This window comes from Xiphophorus maculatus, unplaced genomic scaffold (genome assembly GCF_002775205.1).
Source record: "Xiphophorus maculatus strain JP 163 A unplaced genomic scaffold, X_maculatus-5.0-male Unplaced_Scaffold_BN000162F, whole genome shotgun sequence".
NCBI lineage: Eukaryota > Metazoa > Chordata > Actinopteri > Cyprinodontiformes > Poeciliidae > Xiphophorus > Xiphophorus maculatus.
In genome coordinates, this window is record NW_019369762.1 from 18,183 (window position 1) to 37,596 (window position 19,414).

Below are 19,414 nucleotides of genomic sequence, written 5' to 3' on the forward strand. Positions count from 1 at the left end.
AATCATCATGTGCCGAGTTAAAGCCAGTTTATAACCAAAACTTTTTCCACAGTTCACACATGAAAACGGCTTTTCACCTGTATGAGTTCTCATGTGTCCAGTTAAAAGCTGTTTTCGACTAAAACTTTTTCCACAGGTCACACATGAAAATGGTTTTCCACCAGTGTGAATCATCATGTGCCGAGTTAAATCATGTTTTTGAAAAAAACTTTTCCCACAGTTCACACATGTAAACTGCTTTTCACCCGTATGAGTTCTCATATGAGCATCAAAAACAGATTTGAAAGTCAAACGCTTTTCACAGATGACACATGAGAAAGGTTTTCTTCTTTCCTGATTTTGTTCCTCAGCTTCAGCAGTTTCCTGGATGATGTCTTGGTTCCTGTTTGGTTCTGATTCAGTGTGGTCTGTTTGCTCATCAAAAGGAACCACCATGCAGGTATCAGTCTCCTGTTTTAATTCAATCTGTTCTTCACCCTGACTGCAGTAAACTTCTTTCTCTTCCACTTTTATCTGCTGGTGTTTTAGATCCTCCTGCTCTTCTTTTATCTGATGATCTTCTGGCTCTTCCTGTTCTTGTTTCACCTGCAGAGGTTCCAGCTCCTCCTGGTACAGAGTGGATCTCCTCTCCTGGTTATAAACATTACACTTCAGGCAATCTGGAGAAGAAAACAGAGAAAGAGTAATTGGTACCTTTTCTGAAATAAATACGAGTAACAGTTCATCTTTCAAGACAGAAATGAATAAAAAAAAACAATTGATAATTCAAGAGCGTAGACAGAGATACAGATCAGTCGATATATCCAGCTGACATTTGGGGAAATCTCAAATTAACGGATATGAAAAAAAATATTTTATTACAAAATTAATTGTAGTAGGGATTATTGTTAATATTTACCTGCAAATTTTATTATTTCAAGATACTATTTATTTTTATTACTTTGAATTATATTGAAATTTTACTTTAGTTCACTTTATATCTTTATGGTTTATTTATAAACATGAGTTTATTTGTAGGTTAATAGCTGTTTAGTTTTTGTTCCTTTGTTATTAACTTTTCTAAGTTAGACATTAAGAACTGTGGGTCCATTTTCTGTAAGTATAGGGACTGGTATAGGACCAGCATGCACTGGGTTGGGCCTGTGGGTTTTGACCAGAGCAGGAGAGGAAACAATGAAAAGTAGTGATGGTGAGATGCAGCTTCATGAAGCCCTGAGGAACTCCATCCAATCATTCGACTCATGAGCCGATGCACCGCGGTGCTTCATTTGCTCTACTGTGACATCAACTGGACAATATATGTAAAATAGGCAACGTGAAAACAACATGAAGCTTTACAATGAATAAACAAGTTTAAAATGTTTGTGATTCTGATACATAAATTCTGATTAATCTGGTTGTATGAAACAATGACTGGATCCAAAAGAAAACTAGAAACAAATAGAAAAGAGGGTTGTGATTGGCTTGTTACTCGCTATGTCACCAGGGACAACGATTTATTACTAAAAAATAAAAACTTTAACTGCTCAGGTTTAGGTGAGTTCTCTGTCTTACCCGCTTCATTACTCAACACATCACTAATAAAAAGTTTGATCTTTGTTATTTGCTTGTCAAACGGGAAAAATAAACTATAAAAGCAATTTTCAAGTTGTTTGGACATTGAACATCTTTTATTTATATAACTGTTTGGTGTATTAGTTGAAAACGGTGTAAAAATAAAGAAACTGTAAATTCCCACTCATATTGGGCCCATGAATGCACCTTTGCCCATAGTCATTGTGCCCCTTTTCCCCATAGACTATAAATAAACGCCTCATGGACCGCTCTTGCCTATTGTTACTGAAGAGATTTAAGGCGGCCATCTTGGAGCGGTCGACCGTTCCACTCAGCTTTATGTTTAACAGACTCAATGACGTATCAGCGCATTTATCAATCATAACTCGCTAAATACTAAACAGATATTCACCAATTTTTCTGTAAACCTTATTAAAAGGTTAGCAACATTTACAAGGAAATGATTTTTAAAGTATTTTTGAATGACTGATATAAGGTTGAGCATATTTAACTATTCTTAGTGGGGAAAACAGAATAGAGTCAGAATAGAATGTGTTGATATTTCTGTATTATGATTATTTTACAAAGCACACAACCAGTCATAATTTTTGAAATATGTTATTTAGTAATATCAGTACATATTTATATAAATATACAAACACAAAATGATACAATCAGAGAGAAATAAAGATGCTTAAATAATTATTAATGCTGAATAATATGCATTAAACTACACATATTTATATGGACGTGCGTATATACATAATATCTATATAGGTTTTATTCATGTTTTCCAGCCGAGGAGGAGATTAAGAGAGATTCAGCAGCTGAGATTCATCAGTGCAGTGAATCCGTCTCTCCTTAAAGACATTCCCCACTTCTTCCTCACATGGTCTTTATGAAACCTTCAAAACAAAAACAGGAGCTATTTTACTTTAGACAGAGTGAAAGAATTTCATATAAATAAGAGTCTTTCCCACCTTGTGTGGAATAATCTAAATCAATGTTAGGGAAAGAGATCCAAAAAGTGGTGAAATCAACCTTTATTGAAGTTTAACTAATTAGAAAAAGGTTTCACAAATCCCTAACATGGTTCTGAATATTCTGCTGTTAGAGCAGAATAATCCAGTTCAGGTCTGAAGAGTCCAGGTGTTGTAGTTTTTAAACTAGAATCGAATAAGATGCGGAAGCTAGTGAAAAATTAGGTGGAATAACCCTTTAGCCATTTCCCGAATCGGAAACCAAATTCAGCTTCGTGTATATGAGCCATTTTCACAGCGTAATTGTGATTCCTGCGTTCATTTACCGGTTAACAAAACATTTATACGGGAAAAGAACATTTACTAAAATGATCCTGATACAGAAAGGTGCAGACATTTAGACCTTAACCTGCATCCAAACGCTGGTGGTTCCTACCTATTCGGTGTAAGATTATCTGGGGCCTCCGGGAGAAATCCAGCAGTCTGCGATGATCATCCATCTCTTCCTCCGACTTGACGATGATTTCTTTAAACTCTGTGAATGTTTCTTCAGCAGCAGTTAACGGCTCGTTGATAAACTCGTTTAGAGAAACAGTCGAACATTCAACCAAACAGACCATGCGCCATTTTCTTTGTCTTCTTCTTCTTCTTTGGGATTTTATGACTGTCGTTCATTCATGTCATTGCATTACCGCCACCTTGTGGATCTTACGATCATCACATCTAAAGATTTCTCATACAGTGCCAGTTCTCTTTGAAAGACGTAAAATCTTTTCTTCCACTTTATCTAAATAAAACAAATACAATATTAGTATTCCAGTTTTCCACAAATCCAAAATTAATATTGTCTTCTGATTCGTATCTCCTACATCCCGCAACATGTTTCACAGTTTCTTCACTCCACCAGATCAGAACCTTTCCTATAGTTTCCGTATATCCACAATGATCGCTGCTGCTTTGTTCGGAGTTACCGCTGGTTCCGCCCATCCTGTGGCTTATTGAGAGCCGATCAGCACCGGCTTGTTCACTGAATTGTGCGGTGCTGGTGGTCGAGTGTAAATGACTTTTAACGGTTTTATCTATTTGATTTTTCTACCGGTATTTTAATAATAGTTTGTATTTATTTCTTTCTTAGCTCTGAGGATTGAAGGTGGTGAGTTTGGCCCAGATTAGTGGCGCCCAAACCTTTTGAGACCAAGATCTACTTTTTCTCTCACCAGCCGGCTGAGATCTACCTCATGACACGAAGACATAAAAATTGTAAATTAAATTCTATTGTTTTATTTTATATGCAAACATACATCAGTTATAGCAGTTATATAATAAAGTGATAGAAAACCTAACGCAGTTTTTTCCTCAGTGAGACTCTGACACTATCAAGAAAATATTATTAGAAACTGCAGAGTACTCATTTTAACCCAGAAAAGGAATTAGAACAAACTTGGAATCCAGAAATTTTTTTTTCCAGAACAGGAACATTTAGTTTTTATTATTACTTAGAAACTGATGAGTACTCATTACTTTTACAAATTTAGAGCATACTTAGAAAGTCCAAAGAATACTTATAATTATCTAGCAACCCAGACGTCTAACCCAAAACAGGGATTAGAATAAACTTAAAGTCCAGAAAAAACTACCTTAGCAACTACGTTTTAGACTCCTATTCTTCCAGACCAGAGGATACTTACTTACTTACTTACTTAGACTTATCTGCCACAATAGTCGACCGCAATAAAGGGCAATTTTTACCCTTTTTTAGGTCTCGATCACATGAGATTTGCTCTGATTCCAAAACTACAACACCTAGATACTTCAAACCTAAATTAAATTATTCTCAACTAAAAGCAGAATATTTAAAACCATGTTTCTGATTTGTAAAACTTTTATCTGATTTGTGAAACTTCACTTAACAGACGGCTGCAGAAGGTCTTTCCTTCCAACAGCCATCTCCATCTACAATAATTTTTTGAAGAATTAATGAGTTACACCAACATTTAACTTCCCATTGGGATTAATAAAGTGGTTTTGAATTAGAATAGGGAAAAACTTCATGGAACAAGTGTGAATAGTAATTTAAACTTTAGTGAAGTTTCACAAATCACGTAAAGGTTTCACTAATCCCAAACATGGATTAAAATATTCTGCTTTTAGAGCAGAATAATCCAGTCCAGGTTTGAAATATGTAGTTGTTGTAGTTTTGGAATTAGAGCAGTTCTATTATTCAATATATGACTTTATACTTTACTTTTGTAAGCATTTCTATGCAATATTTAATTTTTTAAGCAGGGATGTTGGTACTGATTTTAAGTTATTCAGTTTAGCTGACAGATTTGCACTGTTTAACTTTTTCCTGCTGCTTCTACTCATTTCATTTCAGCAAGTGTTCTGCAGTTGAACTCAAATGTTTCTACAATTTTCAGCAGTAACATTCAGCACTAACACGACATTTTCACAGGAAAGGCAAATGTTCTACTTACTTTCTAAGACACTAATAATATATCTATGTGTGGAGGTTAAATTAGTTCCAGCATTAGAAACATGGTGATCTATAATAGAAAACAGCTGCAGCAGAACAGAGAAAAATATAACTAAGACAACAGAAACACTAAATTACTGAAGACAATAATAATCAACCATACTTTCTAAAATCAAGAACCATCAATGTATGAAAATTAATTTATAATGAATTTTAAAAGTAATTATTTTTTATTTATTCATTAAGCTATTACATAGGTAGAGTTGAACTGATTAATATAATTTTACAAATAACAGCATCAGTTACAATGTCATTTTGTTTTAAAGAGAAACTTATCATCTTATAAGTTTTAAATCTAAGCTTAGATCACTTTTAGACCATATACAGTACAGACCAAAAGTTTGGACACACCTTTTAATTCAATGAGTTTCCTTTATTTTCATGACTATTGACATTGTAGATTCACACTGAAGGCATCAAAACTATGAATAACACATGTGGAAATATGCACTAAACAAAAAAGTGTAAAACAACTGAAAATACCCCTTATATTCTACTTTCTTCAAAGTAGCAACCTTTTGCTGTGATTACTGCTTTGCACACACTCTGCATTTTCTTGATGAGCTTCAAGAGGTAGTCACCTGAAATGGTTTTCACTTCATAGGTGACCCCTGTCAGGTTAATAAGTGGGATTTCTTGCCTTATAAATAGTCATGAAAATAAAGAAAACCCATTGAATTAGAAGGTGTGTCCAAACTTTTGGTCTGTACTGTAGATTAGTGTAAAGACTCATGTCTAAACGAGTTATATGTAGCATCAATGCTAAAATCAGGCATACTGTAGGCTTGTAATTGGATGTATCCTCTCTTCAGACTAGAAAAGGTCAGTAGGGATTGAAGAATATGTAGAATGGAACAATTATGGTTAGCAAAAACTTTTATAAAATTTTTCAAATTTCCAGCCTGTTAACTGTCCAATATACATGTTTTCACAAAAGCCCTCCATCAGATTCCTTCCTATTAAATATACATGGGTAGCGCAACTTAAGGTACTTGATTCCTTTGTTAGCATATCCTCGCTGTTGAAATTAAAGTAAATACAACTATAGGACATAGTAAGAATGAAAATGTATCAGAGGAGAAAACAACTTTTTTTTTTTACTTATTCTTAAATTGAACACATACAAACTGCTACAGCTTACTCTTAAAAACATTATTATTTTTGCTTACTTAGAGTTGTCTTATTCCGGGAATGATTTGTACCACTCTATTAAACTATTAGGGAGTAAAGTAGCCTGGGACCTTTTTGAGTATCTAGTATCACTGTTAACTAATAGATTTATGTATTTAAAGCATTTGTGTTTATATAGAAATATAGTCCTAAACTAGATGCAACATGAGAAATGTCATGGTAAATGAATCTGATGAAACCACCTGTTAAACTGTAGAAAACCGTTATGGTGAGATCCGCAATATTTTATGTTTATACAAATATAATTACATGTATGTCTAATCAGTGTGTCTGCTAGGAAGGGTGCAGTAAACCCTAACCCGAAATTTGAAGGATTTCATGTTTGTAACTCATGAAAAATGTACATCACATAAACTAATGTGATTGATGTAAGTCAACACATAATATTTAGAAGAGAAACTTAACTCTCAGTGTTTCTTTTCAGATGATTTTTTTTGTTCTAAAAGATTTCTTCTAATTGTGTGAAAAACAGTGGCTGATTTTAATGTTCAGTTAGAAGCATTTTCATTTGTTTGGATCAATCAGTTTTTGATGTGTTTAATACACATACAGTGCCAGTATGTGTATTAAACACATACTGGCACTGTATGTGTTTAATACACTTCAAAAGCATCTTATGCAATAATGCACATTATTGTAGAAGAGAGCTCAGCTGTCTCTTTCTACCTGTTCTTGCTTGCAGGACATAGCACAGAATTTAACAGTACGAATTCATAACATAGATGAATTTGAAAGTTTATACATTTTAGAAGAGAGACAAAAAATTTTGTTAGCATAATGCATGTTTTTCTGACTTTACAGCAATCTCATATTTGACAAGCAAAAAAAAAAAAAAAAGACTGTCAACAATTTTAAACAAGTAAATAACTTGTTAAATACACCGACAGCCTTGCGGCCACAGCTCCGATAAGTCGCCTCCGCAATGGAGGCACGGAACACGGTCCACTCAGACTCAATGTACCGCATCTCCACCGGAACATGTTCAAAGTTTTGCTGGAGATGGGAGTTAAAGCTCCGTCTCACAGGGGATTCCACCAGACGCTCCCAGCAGACCCTCACAACACGTTTGGGCCTGCCAGGTCTGACCGGCATCCTCCCCCACCACCGGAGCCAACTCACCACCAGGTAGTGGTCAGTGGACAGCTATGCACCTCTCTTCACCCGAGTGTCCAAGACATGGGCCGCATCTGCGGCCGCAGATCCGATGAAAGGATGACAAAGTTGATCATCGAACTGTGGCCTAGGGTGGCCTCTCAACCTCACACACTAGCTCCGGCTCCTTCCCCACCAGAGAGGTGACATTCCACGTCCCAAGAACCAGCTTCTGCAACCGAGGATCGGACCGCCAGGGCCCCCTCCCTCGGCAGGCATCCATCACACACTGCACCCGACCCCTTTTGCCCCTCTCACAGGTGATGGGCCCATGGGAGGGGGGACCCATGTCTCCTCTTTGGACTGAGCCCGGCCGGGATCCATGGATAAAAGCCCAGTCACCAGGCACTCGCCATTGTACCCCCCTCCAGGCCTGGCTCCAGAGTGGGGCACCGGTGACCCACATCCGGGCGAGGGAACAGCAAGTCCAAAGTTTTCTTCCATCATAGAGTTCTTCAGGTTGTTACTGTTGTAACTTCCAAAAGGGAAAAGGTAACAGGGATGAAAGACTGTGTCCTGTATGGCTAGGGCCTGGCTGTAAGTACATTCTTGAATGTAAACTAAACATGTTCTTATTTCACCAATGCAAAAACCACGTGAGCTCCATCAGCGCCACCGTCAACGTGCTCACACAGTTCCCACACCTGTCCATTATACACTGATGTGTTCAGCAGTGCTTCCTGATGATGCACAAAAATCTGGTGCAAATCGGTTCATGTAAAAAGGAGATACAGCTGTTGAAATAACCTAGGGGGCGCAGTGGAGTGAAATGACAATTTAATGCCATTGGGTTCTTAAGAGGTTAACCAAGGTCAATCATAACAAGTTTAGTGCAAATACAATGATGCATGTATGATTTTGAGATAAAGGTGCAAACAGCGATGGATTAGTATTCACCATTCAGCCACATCCACATGCTGCTGCCAGCCAGTGTTGAGAGAAGGATTTACCATCATGTTGTTCTACTTCATTAAACACAGGTTGAAATCTGCATGAACCGCTGAGTAAAGGGAAGAAAAAGAGTGGGAAAACACTGACTTCCTGTTGAAAGGGGTTGTGGTGATGTCACTAATTGGCCATGTGAATGTGATGAGCTCTGGTCTGTGATGATACAAATGAAGTTTGATGTACCTGGGCGCTTATGTGGGGATGTTATTCCATCCATCCATCCATCCATCCATCTTCTTCCGCTTATCCGAGGTCGGGTCGCGGGGGTAGCAGCTTCAGAAGGGAGGCCCAGACTTCCCTCTCCCCGGCCACTTCTTCTAGCTCTTCCGGGGGAATCCCGAGGCGTTCCCAGGCCAGCCGAGAGACATAGTCTCTCCAGCGTGTCCTGGGTCTTCTCCGGGGCCTCCTCCCGGTGGGACGTGCCCGGAACACCTCACCAGGGAGGCGTCCAGGAGGCATCCTGACCAGATGCCCAAGCCACCTCAACTGGCTCCTCTCGATGTGAAGGAGCAGCGGCTCTACTCTGAGTCCCTCCCGGATGACTGAGCTTCTCACCCTATCTCTAAGGGAGAGCCCAGCCACCCTACGGAGAAAACCCATTTCGGCCGCTTGTATCCGCGATCTCGTTCTTTCGGTCATGACCCAAAGCTCATGACCATAGATGAGGGTGGGAACGTAGATCGACCGGTAAATCGAGAGCTTCGCTTTTTGGCTCAGCTCTCTCTTCACCACGACGGACCGGTACAGCGCCCGCTTGACAGCAGACGCTGCGCCAATCCGCCTGTCGACCTCCCGCTCCCTTCTTCCCCCATTCGTGAACAAGATCCCGAGATACTTGAACTCCTCCACTTGGGGCAGGACACCCACCCTGACCCGAAGAAGGCACTCTACCCTTTTCCGGCTCAAGACCATGGCCTCGGATTTGGAGGCACTGATCCCCATCCCGGCCGCTTCACACTCGGCTGCGAACCGCTCCAGCGAGAGCTGCAGATCACGATCTGATGAAGCCAAAAGGACCACATCGTCTGCGAAAAGCAGAGATGAGATCCTAAGGCCACCAAATCGGATCCCCTCAACACCTTGGCTGCGCCTAGAAATTCTGTCCATGAAAGTGATGAACAGAATCGGTGACAAAGGGCAGCCCTGGCGGAGTCCAACTCTCACCGGAAACGAGCCCGACTTACTGCCGGCAATGCGGACCAGACTCTGACACCGGTCATACAGGGACCTGACAGCCCGTATCAAAGGGCCCGGTACCCCATACTCCCGGAGAACCCCCCACAGGGCTCCCCGAGGGACACGGTCGAACGCCTTCTCCAAGTCCACAAAACACATGTAGACTGGTTGGGCGAACTCCCATGCACCCTCCAGGATCCTGCCGAGGGTGTAGAGCTGGTCCAGTGTTCCACGACCAGGACGAAAACCACACTGCTCTTCCTGAATCCGAGGTTCGACTATCCGACGGACCCTCCTCTCCAGGACCCCTGAATAGACCTTGCCAGGGAGGCTTAAGAGTGTGACCCCTCTATAATTGGGGCACACCCTCCGGTCCCCCTTTTTGAACAGGGGGACCACCACCCCAGTCTGCCAATCCAGGGGAACTGCCCCCGATGTCCATGCGATATTGCAGAGTCGCGTCAACCAACACAACCCTACAACATCCAGAGCCTTAAGGAACTCCGGGCGGATCTCATCCACCCCCGGGGCCCTGCCACCGAGGAGCTTTTTAACCACCTCGGCGACCTCGCCCCCAGAGATTGGAGAGCCCAACCCAGAGTCCCCAGGCTCCGCTTCCTCAGTGGAAGGCATGTTGGTGGGATTGAGGAGGTCTTCGAAGTACTCTGCCCACCGGCCCACAACGTCCCGAGTAGAGGTCAGCAGCACACCATCCCCACTATAAACAGTGTTGGTGCTGCACCGCTTCACCCCCTGAGACGCCGGATGGTGGACCAGAATCGCCTCGAAGCCGTACAGAAGTCTTTCTCCATGGCCTCTCCAAACTCCTCCCACGCCCGAGTTTTTGCCTCAGCAACCGCCCGAGCCGCATGCCGCTTCGCCCGCCGGTACCCATCAGCTGCTTCCGGAGTCCCACAGGCCAAAAAAGCCCAATAGGACTCCTTCTTCAGCCTGACGGCATCCCTCACCGAAGGTGTCAACCAGCGGGTTCGAGGGTTGCCGCCGCGACAGGCACCGACAACCTTGCGGCCACAGCTCCGATCGGCCGCCTCGACAATGGAGGCACGGAACATGGTCCACTCAGACTCCATGTCCCCCACCTCCCCCGGGACGTGTTCGAAGTTTTGCCGGAGATGGGAGTTAAAGCTCCGTCTCACAGGGGATTCCGCCAGATGTTCCCAGCAGACCCTCACAACACGTTTGGGCCTGCCAGGTCTGACCGGCTTTCGCCCCCACCACCGGAGCCAACTCACCACCAGGTAGTGGTCAGTGGACAGCTCCGCACCTCTCTTCACCCGAGTGTCCAAGACATACGGCCGCAGATCCGATGAAAGGGTGACAAAGTCGATCATCGAACTGCGGCCTAGGGTGTCCTGGTGCCAAGTGCACATATGGACACCCTTATGCTTGAACATGGTGTTCGTTATGGACAATCCATGGCGAGCACAGAAGTCCAGCAACAGAACACCGCTCGAGTTCAGGTCGGGCGGGCCGTTCCTCCCAACCACGCCCCTCCAGGTCTCACAGTCATTGCCCACGTGAGCGTTGAAGTCCCCCAGCAAAACAAGGGAGTCCCCAGGAGGAGCACTCTCCAGTACCCCCTCTAAGGACTCCAAAAAGGGTGGGTAATCTGAACTGTCGTTTGGCCCGTAAGCACAAACGACAGTCAGAACCCGTCCCCCCACCCGTAGGCGGAGGGATGCTACCCTCTCGTTCACCGGGGTAAACCCCAACGTACAGGCGCCGAGATGGGGAGCAACAAGTATGCCCACTCCTGCCCGACGCCTCTCACCTTGGGCAACTCCAGAGTGGAAGTATGTCCAGCCCCTCTCAAGGAGACTGGTTCCAGAACCAGAGCCGTGCGTCGAGGTGAGACCGACTATTTCTAGCCGGAACCTCTCGACCTCACGCACTAGCTCCGGCTCCTTCCCCACCAGAGAGGTGACATTCCACGTCCCAAGAGCCAGTTTCTGCAACTGAGGATCGGACCGCCAGGGTCCCCTCCCTCTGCTGCCACCCATCCCACACTGCACCCGGATGTTATTCCACCTTGATATTAGATGACGTCAGATTATGAAGACATAGGATTGTCAGGGATCCAACCAGGATCATTCATGCCAAGTTTGGTGCCAATTGACCTTTTAAGTGAAAGTCATAACGTTTTGTTTGCGTTGGCGAGTACGCCAAATTCGCCAATCTACCATGCCACCTGAACATATACAAAAAGTGAATTTTTTTGATAACTTTTAAAGCCCCACTCATTACCTGCATCCTGGCCAAGAATGAAGCCAATAGGTCGAAATCCATAGGAGGAGTTTGTTAAAGTTTGACTTGAATAAAAGTGAAAAATGGCCAAAATTTGCCCCTTGACCCAAAATGGCTGCCTCCCCGTGTAATTTAGGAGGTACCTCTAAGAGACGTTTTTTCTCTTTGTCTCTGCGTGGTTCTCCGGCTGCATAGCAGCACAGAGGAAGCCTCTCCGGAGAATCATAAGATCTGCCCAGAGGACTATCGACTACTCTCTGCCTTCTCTCGAGGAACTCCACAGGTCCGTTGCCTCAGGAAAGCCAAGAACATTTTAAGACTCCTCACACCCAGGTTACAATTTGTTCCAACTGGCTGCAGATAGAGGAGCATTAAAACAAAGACAAACAGACTGAAGATCAGTTTATACCCAGTAGCCATAAGGGCATTAAATGCCACCTAGTACAATTTATCACCCAATTTTGTTATAATCCATGTCATTTTATTGAACGGTTTATATAACAACAATACAGTTTGTCATTATTGTTGCTACAGAATATGCCAGAAAAAAAACAAAGCATCTCTCAAGGAAATTGCTTCACATCTCTACGTATCCTAATGTCAAGATGTTTTATAGACATGAAATCTCTCCAGTTTTTAATTCTAGTTTTTAACCAAATCAATTTAATAGTGAAGCTCAACATAGGACACACATGTAAAACACTGCTACGGCTTGTCGCCTCTGTGAGTCATCATGTGCTGAGTCAAACTAAGTTCGTAAAAAAAACCATTTCCACAGTTCCCACATGAAAAAGGCTTTTCACCAGTGTGAGTCCTCATGTGAATAGATAAATTGTGTTTTTGACAAAAACTTTTCCCACAGGTCACACATGAAAACGGCTTTTCACCAGTATGAATCATCATGTGCCGAGTTAAATCGTGTTTTTGACTAAAACATTTTCCACAATTCACACATGAAAACGGCTTTTCACCAGTATGAATCATCATGTGCCGAGATAAATTCCGTTTTTGAAGAAAACTTTTCCCACAGGTCACACATAAAAACGGCTTTTCACCAGTATGAATCATGACATGATGAGTTAAATCATGTTTTTTAGTAAAACTTTTTCCACAGGTGACACATGAAAACAGCTTTTCACCAGTGTGAATCATCATGTGCCGAGTTAAAACGTGTTTATGACTAAAACATTTTCCACAATTCACACATGAAAACAGCTTTTCACCTGTGTGAATCCTCATGTGCTGAGATAAATTAGATTTTCCACTAAATCTTTTTCCACATGTCACACATGAAAATAGCTTTTCACCAGTGTGAATCATCATGTGCCGAGTTAAAACATGTTTTTGAGTAAAACTTTTTCCACAGGTCACACATGTAAACGGCTTTTCACCCGTATGAGTTCTCATATGAGCATCAAAAACAGATTTGAAAGTCAAACGCTTTTCACAGATGTCACATGAGAAAGGTTTTCTTCTTTCTTGATTTTGGTTCTCAGCTTCAGCAGCTTCCTGGAAGATGTCTTGGTTCCTGTTTGGTTCTGATTCAGTGTGGTCTGTTTGCTCATCAACAGGAACCACCATGCAGGTATCAGTCTCCTGTTTTAATTCAATCTGTTCTTCACCCTGACTGCAGTAAACTTCTTTCTCTTCCACTTTTATCTGCTGGTGTTTTAGATCCTCCTGCTCTTCTTTTATCTGATGATCTTCTGGCTCTTCCTGTTCTTGTTTCACCTGCAGAGGTTCCAACTCCTCCTGGTCCAGAGTGGATCTCCTCTCCTGGTAATAAATGTTACACTGCAGGCAATCTGGACAAGAAAACAGAGGAAAAAAGCAATCGTTATTTTATTGAAGTAAATGGGAGAAATCGTTCATCGTTTACGACAGAAATGAAATAAATGAAAAAACCCACACCGAAAAATTTAAGAGCGTAGACAGAGAGACAGATCAGGCGACAAATCCAGCTGACAATTGGAGAATTCTCAAATGAACGGATATTAAATATTTTTTATTTATTATAAAATTAATAATAGTTGCATATGTTGTTAATATTTACGAGTAAATTTTATTATTTCAAGATATTACTTATTTTGGAACTATCATTACTTTTATTTGTATTAAAATTTGATTTTAGTTCACTTCATATTTTTGGGGTTTATTTACAGAGTTTATTTGTAGGTTAATAATTGTTTAGTTTTTGTTGCTTTGTGTTTGTTATTTACTTTGTAAGTTAGACATTAAGAACTGTGGGTCCATTTTCTGTAAGTATAGGGACTGGTATAGGACCAGCACGCACTGGGTTGGGCCTGTGGGTTTTGACCAGAGCAGGAGAGGAAACAATGAAAAGTAGTGATGGTGAGATGCAGCTTCATGAAGCCCTGAGGAACTCCATCCAATCATTCGACTCATGAGCCGATGCACCGCGGTGCTTCATTTGCTCTACTGTGACATCAACTGGACAATATATGTAAAATAGGCAACGTGAAAACAACATGAAGCTTTACAATGAATAAACAAGTTTAAAATGTTTGTGATTCTGATACATAAATTCTGATTAATCTGGTTGTATGAAACAATGGCTGGATCCAAAAGAAAACTAGAAACAAAAAGAAAAGAGGGTTGTGATTGGCTTGTTACTCGCTATGTCACCAGGGACAACGATTTATTACTAAAAAATAAAAACTTTAACTGCTCAGGTTTAGGTGAGTTCTCTGTCTTACCCGCTTCATTACTCAACACATCACTAATGTAAAGTTTGATCTTTGTTATTTGCTTGTCAAACTGGAAAAAATAAACTATAAAAGCAATCTTCAAGTTTTTTGGACATTGAACTTCTTTTACCTTCGTACGAAGCATCACCTCAGTGCAGCAGTGGCTTGTTGACTGAACTTTTATAGGATGTTTGGTTTGACAAACAATCGCCACTACAATTTATTTATTACAAATTATTACATTTTACAGCTACTAACACACTATTATTGTTTCATGCTGTTTGCTTTACTAACCTTGCGCTGCATTGTTCACATTTCTCCCGTTTTCAAAAGTAAGTTTGATTAGTTAAAGGAGGAAAAGCCATAAAAAGGTCATTTTATTTCTACATCAATAAGCCATTTTCACAGCGTAATTGTGATTCCTGCGTTCATTTACCGGTTAACAAAACATTTATACGGGAAAAGAACATTTACTAAAATGATCCTCATACAGAAAGGTGCAGACATTTAGACCTTAACCTGCATCCAAACGCTGCTGGTTCCTACCTATTCGGTGTAAGATTATCTGGGGCCTCCGGGAGAAATCCAGCAGTCTGCGATGATCATCCATCTCTTCCTCCGACTTGACGATGATTTCTTTAAACTCTGTGAATGTTTCTTCAGCAGCAGTTAACGGCTCGTTGATAAACTCGTTTAGAGAAACAGTCGAACATTCAACCAAACAGACCATGCGCCATTTTCTTCTTCTTCTTCTTCGTGTGAGAGGAGGGTGAGTGGAGAGCGGAAGAAGAGCGATTGAGCGAGTGATTGTATACTTTCTATCTTTGTTTTTTCTTACTGTTTTCACTGGGTATTTGTGTTACTTGTTTTATCTGTAAATTCGTTTAGTTTTCGTCACGTTTTAAGGGGTTTTTTGTGGGTTCGGGTGTGGCCGTCAGGCCGGCGTCTTCGGACGCCATGGTGGTTGGTGCTGGGAATGTTTTGTCCTCCACGCTGACACGGAAGAACGGTATCAAGGTGGGTGCCGGTTCTCCGTGCAGCGTGGAGGACGTCTGTTTGGCGGTGGGTAAAGACATTGGGTATGGGGCAATTAAATCGGCGGCTAGGATGAACGGGGCGGTTGTTTTGTTTGTTGAAAAGGTGGAACAGGCTCAGCACTTGGTGGAGGTGGGCGTTTCTGTTAATGGCTTGTTTTTGCACGTTTCACCTTTAACTTTACCGGCGACTAAAATTACACTTTCAAACGTTCCTCCGTTCATTAGTGACGAGTTTTTAATTAAAGAACTGTCACGACACGGAAAAGTGGTGTCGCCGATTCGGAAGGTTTTATCTGGTTGTAAGTCACCTCTGCTTAAACATGTTGTGTCGCACAGACGACAGCTGTTTATGTTATTGAATAGGAGGGATGAGGAGCTAGATTTAAGGTTCCATGTTAAAGTTGATGGATTTGATTATGTGTTGTTTGCTACTTCGTCACATATGAAGTGCTTTGGGTGCGGTCAGGAAGGCCACATTATAAAAATGTGTCCAGGCAGAGCCGAGCCGGCCCAGCCGGCTTCAGCAGAGCAGCAGCAGCAGCAGCCTGCTGCTGCTGCTGCTGAGCGGGACAGAGAGCCACTGGGTGAGGCTACGGCGGCGGAGGATTCCGCTACTGACGCGGGTGGACCCGCGTCAGTAGCGGAGGGGGAGCCCACTGCTGACGCAGAAGTACCTGCGGTGGTGGTAAGAGAGGATGTTGACAGCATTGTTGGGACTGATAGCACGGTAGAAATGAGTGTGTGTGAGAACATTAATGAGAGCAGTGTGTTGAGTGGTGACGGTGAGAATGGTGAGAAAGGTGAAGGAGTACAGAAAGATAGTGAGCAGAGAGAGCAGGAAAGGGTGAGGGGTGAGAAGGAACAGTTAGCGGGTGGAGCTCAGGGTGAACAGAGAGAAATGCAGGTAGATGAACAGGATGAAGGAAAGAGTAGTGTAGAGGGGGTGGAGGGAGATGTAGTGGAGAAAGAGAAAGGACTGACAGATGATGAGAGAGAGGTGGAAGCTTCTGCCCCAATAAAAAGAAGGAGCAAAAGAAAGAACGTGGTGGCTGCTGCACAAGCTAGCAAACAGGCCTGCAAGCTAACTGCAGACAAAAAAGACGGGTCAGACAGCAGTGATGCTGAGAGCTGGTTTTCAGACACCAGCGATGTATCGGTTACTCAGTCAAGTACCAAAGAACCGAGATACCCTGTTGAGGCTTTTCGCATCTTTTTACGCCAAACGAAAGGCTTGAAAGGTGTTAAACTCGAGAGTTATTTTCCAAATCTGAGAATGTTTTATTTTTCTGCCCGATATCACATAAGGAACAGAGAGTTGTCCGGTTTTGCGGACACAGAAGTGTTTAGACTGAAAAAAATAATGTCTAAGGTCAGAAAACAATTCTGAGCATTATGATGTATGACATGATTTCATTTTTTTCCTTAGTTTGTTGTGTGTTTTTTTTTAACCCCCTACCCAGGATGGATTCTTTTAAAGTGGCATCTTTAAATCTTAATGGGGCAAGGGAGGCGGGAAAACGGGCATTAATTTATCAAATGATGAACCAGAAAAAGATTGACATCATTTATTTGCAAGAAACACATAGTGATTGTAATACTGAAACGGACTGGGGTAGAGAGTGGGGAGGAGAGGTGGTGTTGAGCCACGGCACCTCACAGAGTGCGGGAGTAGGCTTCCTCTTCTCCAAAGCTTTCACCCCGAATTCCATGGACATTGAACATGTTGTTCAGGGGAGGTGTCTTTTAGTTAGAGCTTGTTTTGATCATTTTAGCCTGGTTTTTATTAATGTTTATGCTCCCATTGTCAATACAGAGAAAAGGCGTTTTTTTGAGAAAATTGGGGAAAGGTTGGGAGATTGTGGGTCAGAGGATTATGTTTTTATAGGTGGGGATTTTAATTGCACTGAAAATGATGTTTTAGATCGAAACCATGCAGAGCCTCATCCGGCAGCCCAACACGTTTTGAGGCAGCTGGTCTCATCTCACGGCCTGGTGGATGTATGGAGAAGGATGCACGCAGGCTCCAGGCAGTACACATGGTCCCACATTAAAGAGAACCGTATCATTTTAGCTAGACTTGATCGTATTTATTGTTTTAAACATCATTTTAATGTGTTTAGAACATGTCAGATTGTGCCGGTTGCCTTCACAGATCATTCGTTGCTCCTAGGTGCTGTGTTTATTAGAAACATCTTACCTAAAAGCGCGTACTGGCATTTTAATTCGATTTTAACTCATGACTGTAGTTTTAAGGAAGTTTTATGTCATTTTTGGATTGGTTTTAGACAGAAAAAGTCTGATTTTACCTGTCTGAGACAATGGTGGGATTATGGGAAGGTCCAAATTAAGCTGCTGAGTCAACAACACACTGTTAATGCCACTCGAGACATCACCGGATCTATTAGAGATCTGGAGATGAACATTGTGGACTTAGAACGCCTTAGTGACTCCACTGGAAATCGAGAGTATATTGAAGCTCTTAAATCTAAAAGGCTAGTCTTAGCCAACCTGTTGGAGAATAAAGTCCAAGGCGCATTGGTCAGATCTCGGGTGCAGAACATCGCAGAGATGGATGCTCCCTCCAGCTTTTTCTTCGGCTTGGAGAGGAAACACGGGCAGAGGAAGCAGATACATTCGTTGATGTCGGACGCGGGGCAGCAACTGAGTGAGCCAGGACAGATCAGGAGGAGGGCGGTGGAGTTCTACAGTTCCCTATATCGTAGTGAGTACGAGGAAGATGAGGAATTGTATGAGGAGTTTTGTAGTAAACTGCCTCAGGTCTCTGAGGAGACTAACGCTGACCTGGAACGCCCTCTGGGGCTCCAGGAGCTCCACGCCGCTCTCCTTAGTATGCAGGGTCAGAGGTCCCCGGGCGTTGACGGGCTCACTGTAGAGTTCTATAAGGCCTACTGGGACCTTCTGGCCCAAGACTTGCTTGAGGTGTACACCGAAAGTCTGCAAACCGGCTCACTCCCCCTGTCGTGCCGCAGGGCGGTAATCACCCTGCTGCCCAAGAAGGGCAACTTGCAGGAAATAAAGAACTGGCGCCCCGTGTCCCTCCTCTGCACCGATTATAAGATCCTCTCCAAGGCCCTGGCCACCAGGTTAGGGAAAGCTATGGAGCAGGTCATCCACCGGGATCAGACTTATTGCGTCCCCAGCAGGTCCATGGTAGATAACATTTACCTAATTCGGGATGTTTTGGAGGTCTCTGGTTCATTGGGTTTACAGACTGGCTTGATTTCATTGGATCAAGAAAAGGCGTTTGACCGCGTTGAACACGGCTTCCTCTGGAAAACCATGGGGAGGTTTGGGTTCGGCGAGGGTCTGATCGCCATGATCCAGGTGCTGTACAGTGGCATTGAAAGTGTGTTGAAGGTCAACGGTAGCCTGTGTGCTCCTTTTAGGGTGCGTAGAGGCGTCCGACAGGGCTGTGCGCTGTCGGGGATGCTCTATGCACTCTCCCTGGAACCCCTCCTCCGGAAAATTCGCTCAAATGTTCATGGTTTGGTTTTACCTGGTTTTATAAACAATAGGGTTTTATCTGCTTATGCTGATGATGTTGTTGTTTTTATTAGAGACCAACAGGATATCAGTGTTTTAACCAAGATTACGGACCAGTTCTCTGTTTTATCTGCTGCGAGGGTGAACTGGGGCAAGAGCGAAGCCCTGGCTGTCGGTGAGTGGTCCACGGGGCTCCCGGTTCTCCCTCAAGGTTTGATATGGAAAAGAGATGGTTTTAAGTACCTTGGTGTATTTTTAGGCAGTACAGAAATTGTAAAAAAGAACTGGGAAAACACTGAACAAAAAATACAAAACAAACTGTCAAAGTGGAAGTGGTTGCACTCGCAGATGTCGTATCGAGGC

General features: G+C 42.7%; 1 protein-coding gene across 1 annotated transcript; it reads left to right on the forward strand.

Annotated features, from left to right (window-relative positions):
• Positions 1–15,443: 15,443 nt before the first annotated feature.
• Positions 15,444–16,959, forward strand: LOC111607852. Its single transcript, XM_023330059.1, has 2 exons — positions 15,444–16,151; positions 16,194–16,959. The coding sequence occupies exons 1-2, from the start codon at positions 15,468–15,470 to the stop codon at positions 16,932–16,934; spliced, it is 1,425 nt and encodes a 474-aa protein (XP_023185827.1). The 5' UTR covers positions 15,444–15,467; the 3' UTR covers positions 16,935–16,959.
• Positions 16,960–19,414: the final 2,455 nt, after the last annotated feature.

Excerpts from the sequence above, each read along its gene's own strand:
- LOC111607852 (XM_023330059.1), top strand. The coding sequence starts at position 15,468 with ATGGTGGTTGGTGCTGGGAATGTTTTGTCCTCCACGCTGACACGGAAG. Across the intron at positions 16,152-16,193 it reads GTGAGGCTACGGCGGCGGAG|GGGGAGCCCACTGCTGACGC; the intron begins GATTCCGCTACT and ends TCAGTAGCGGAG.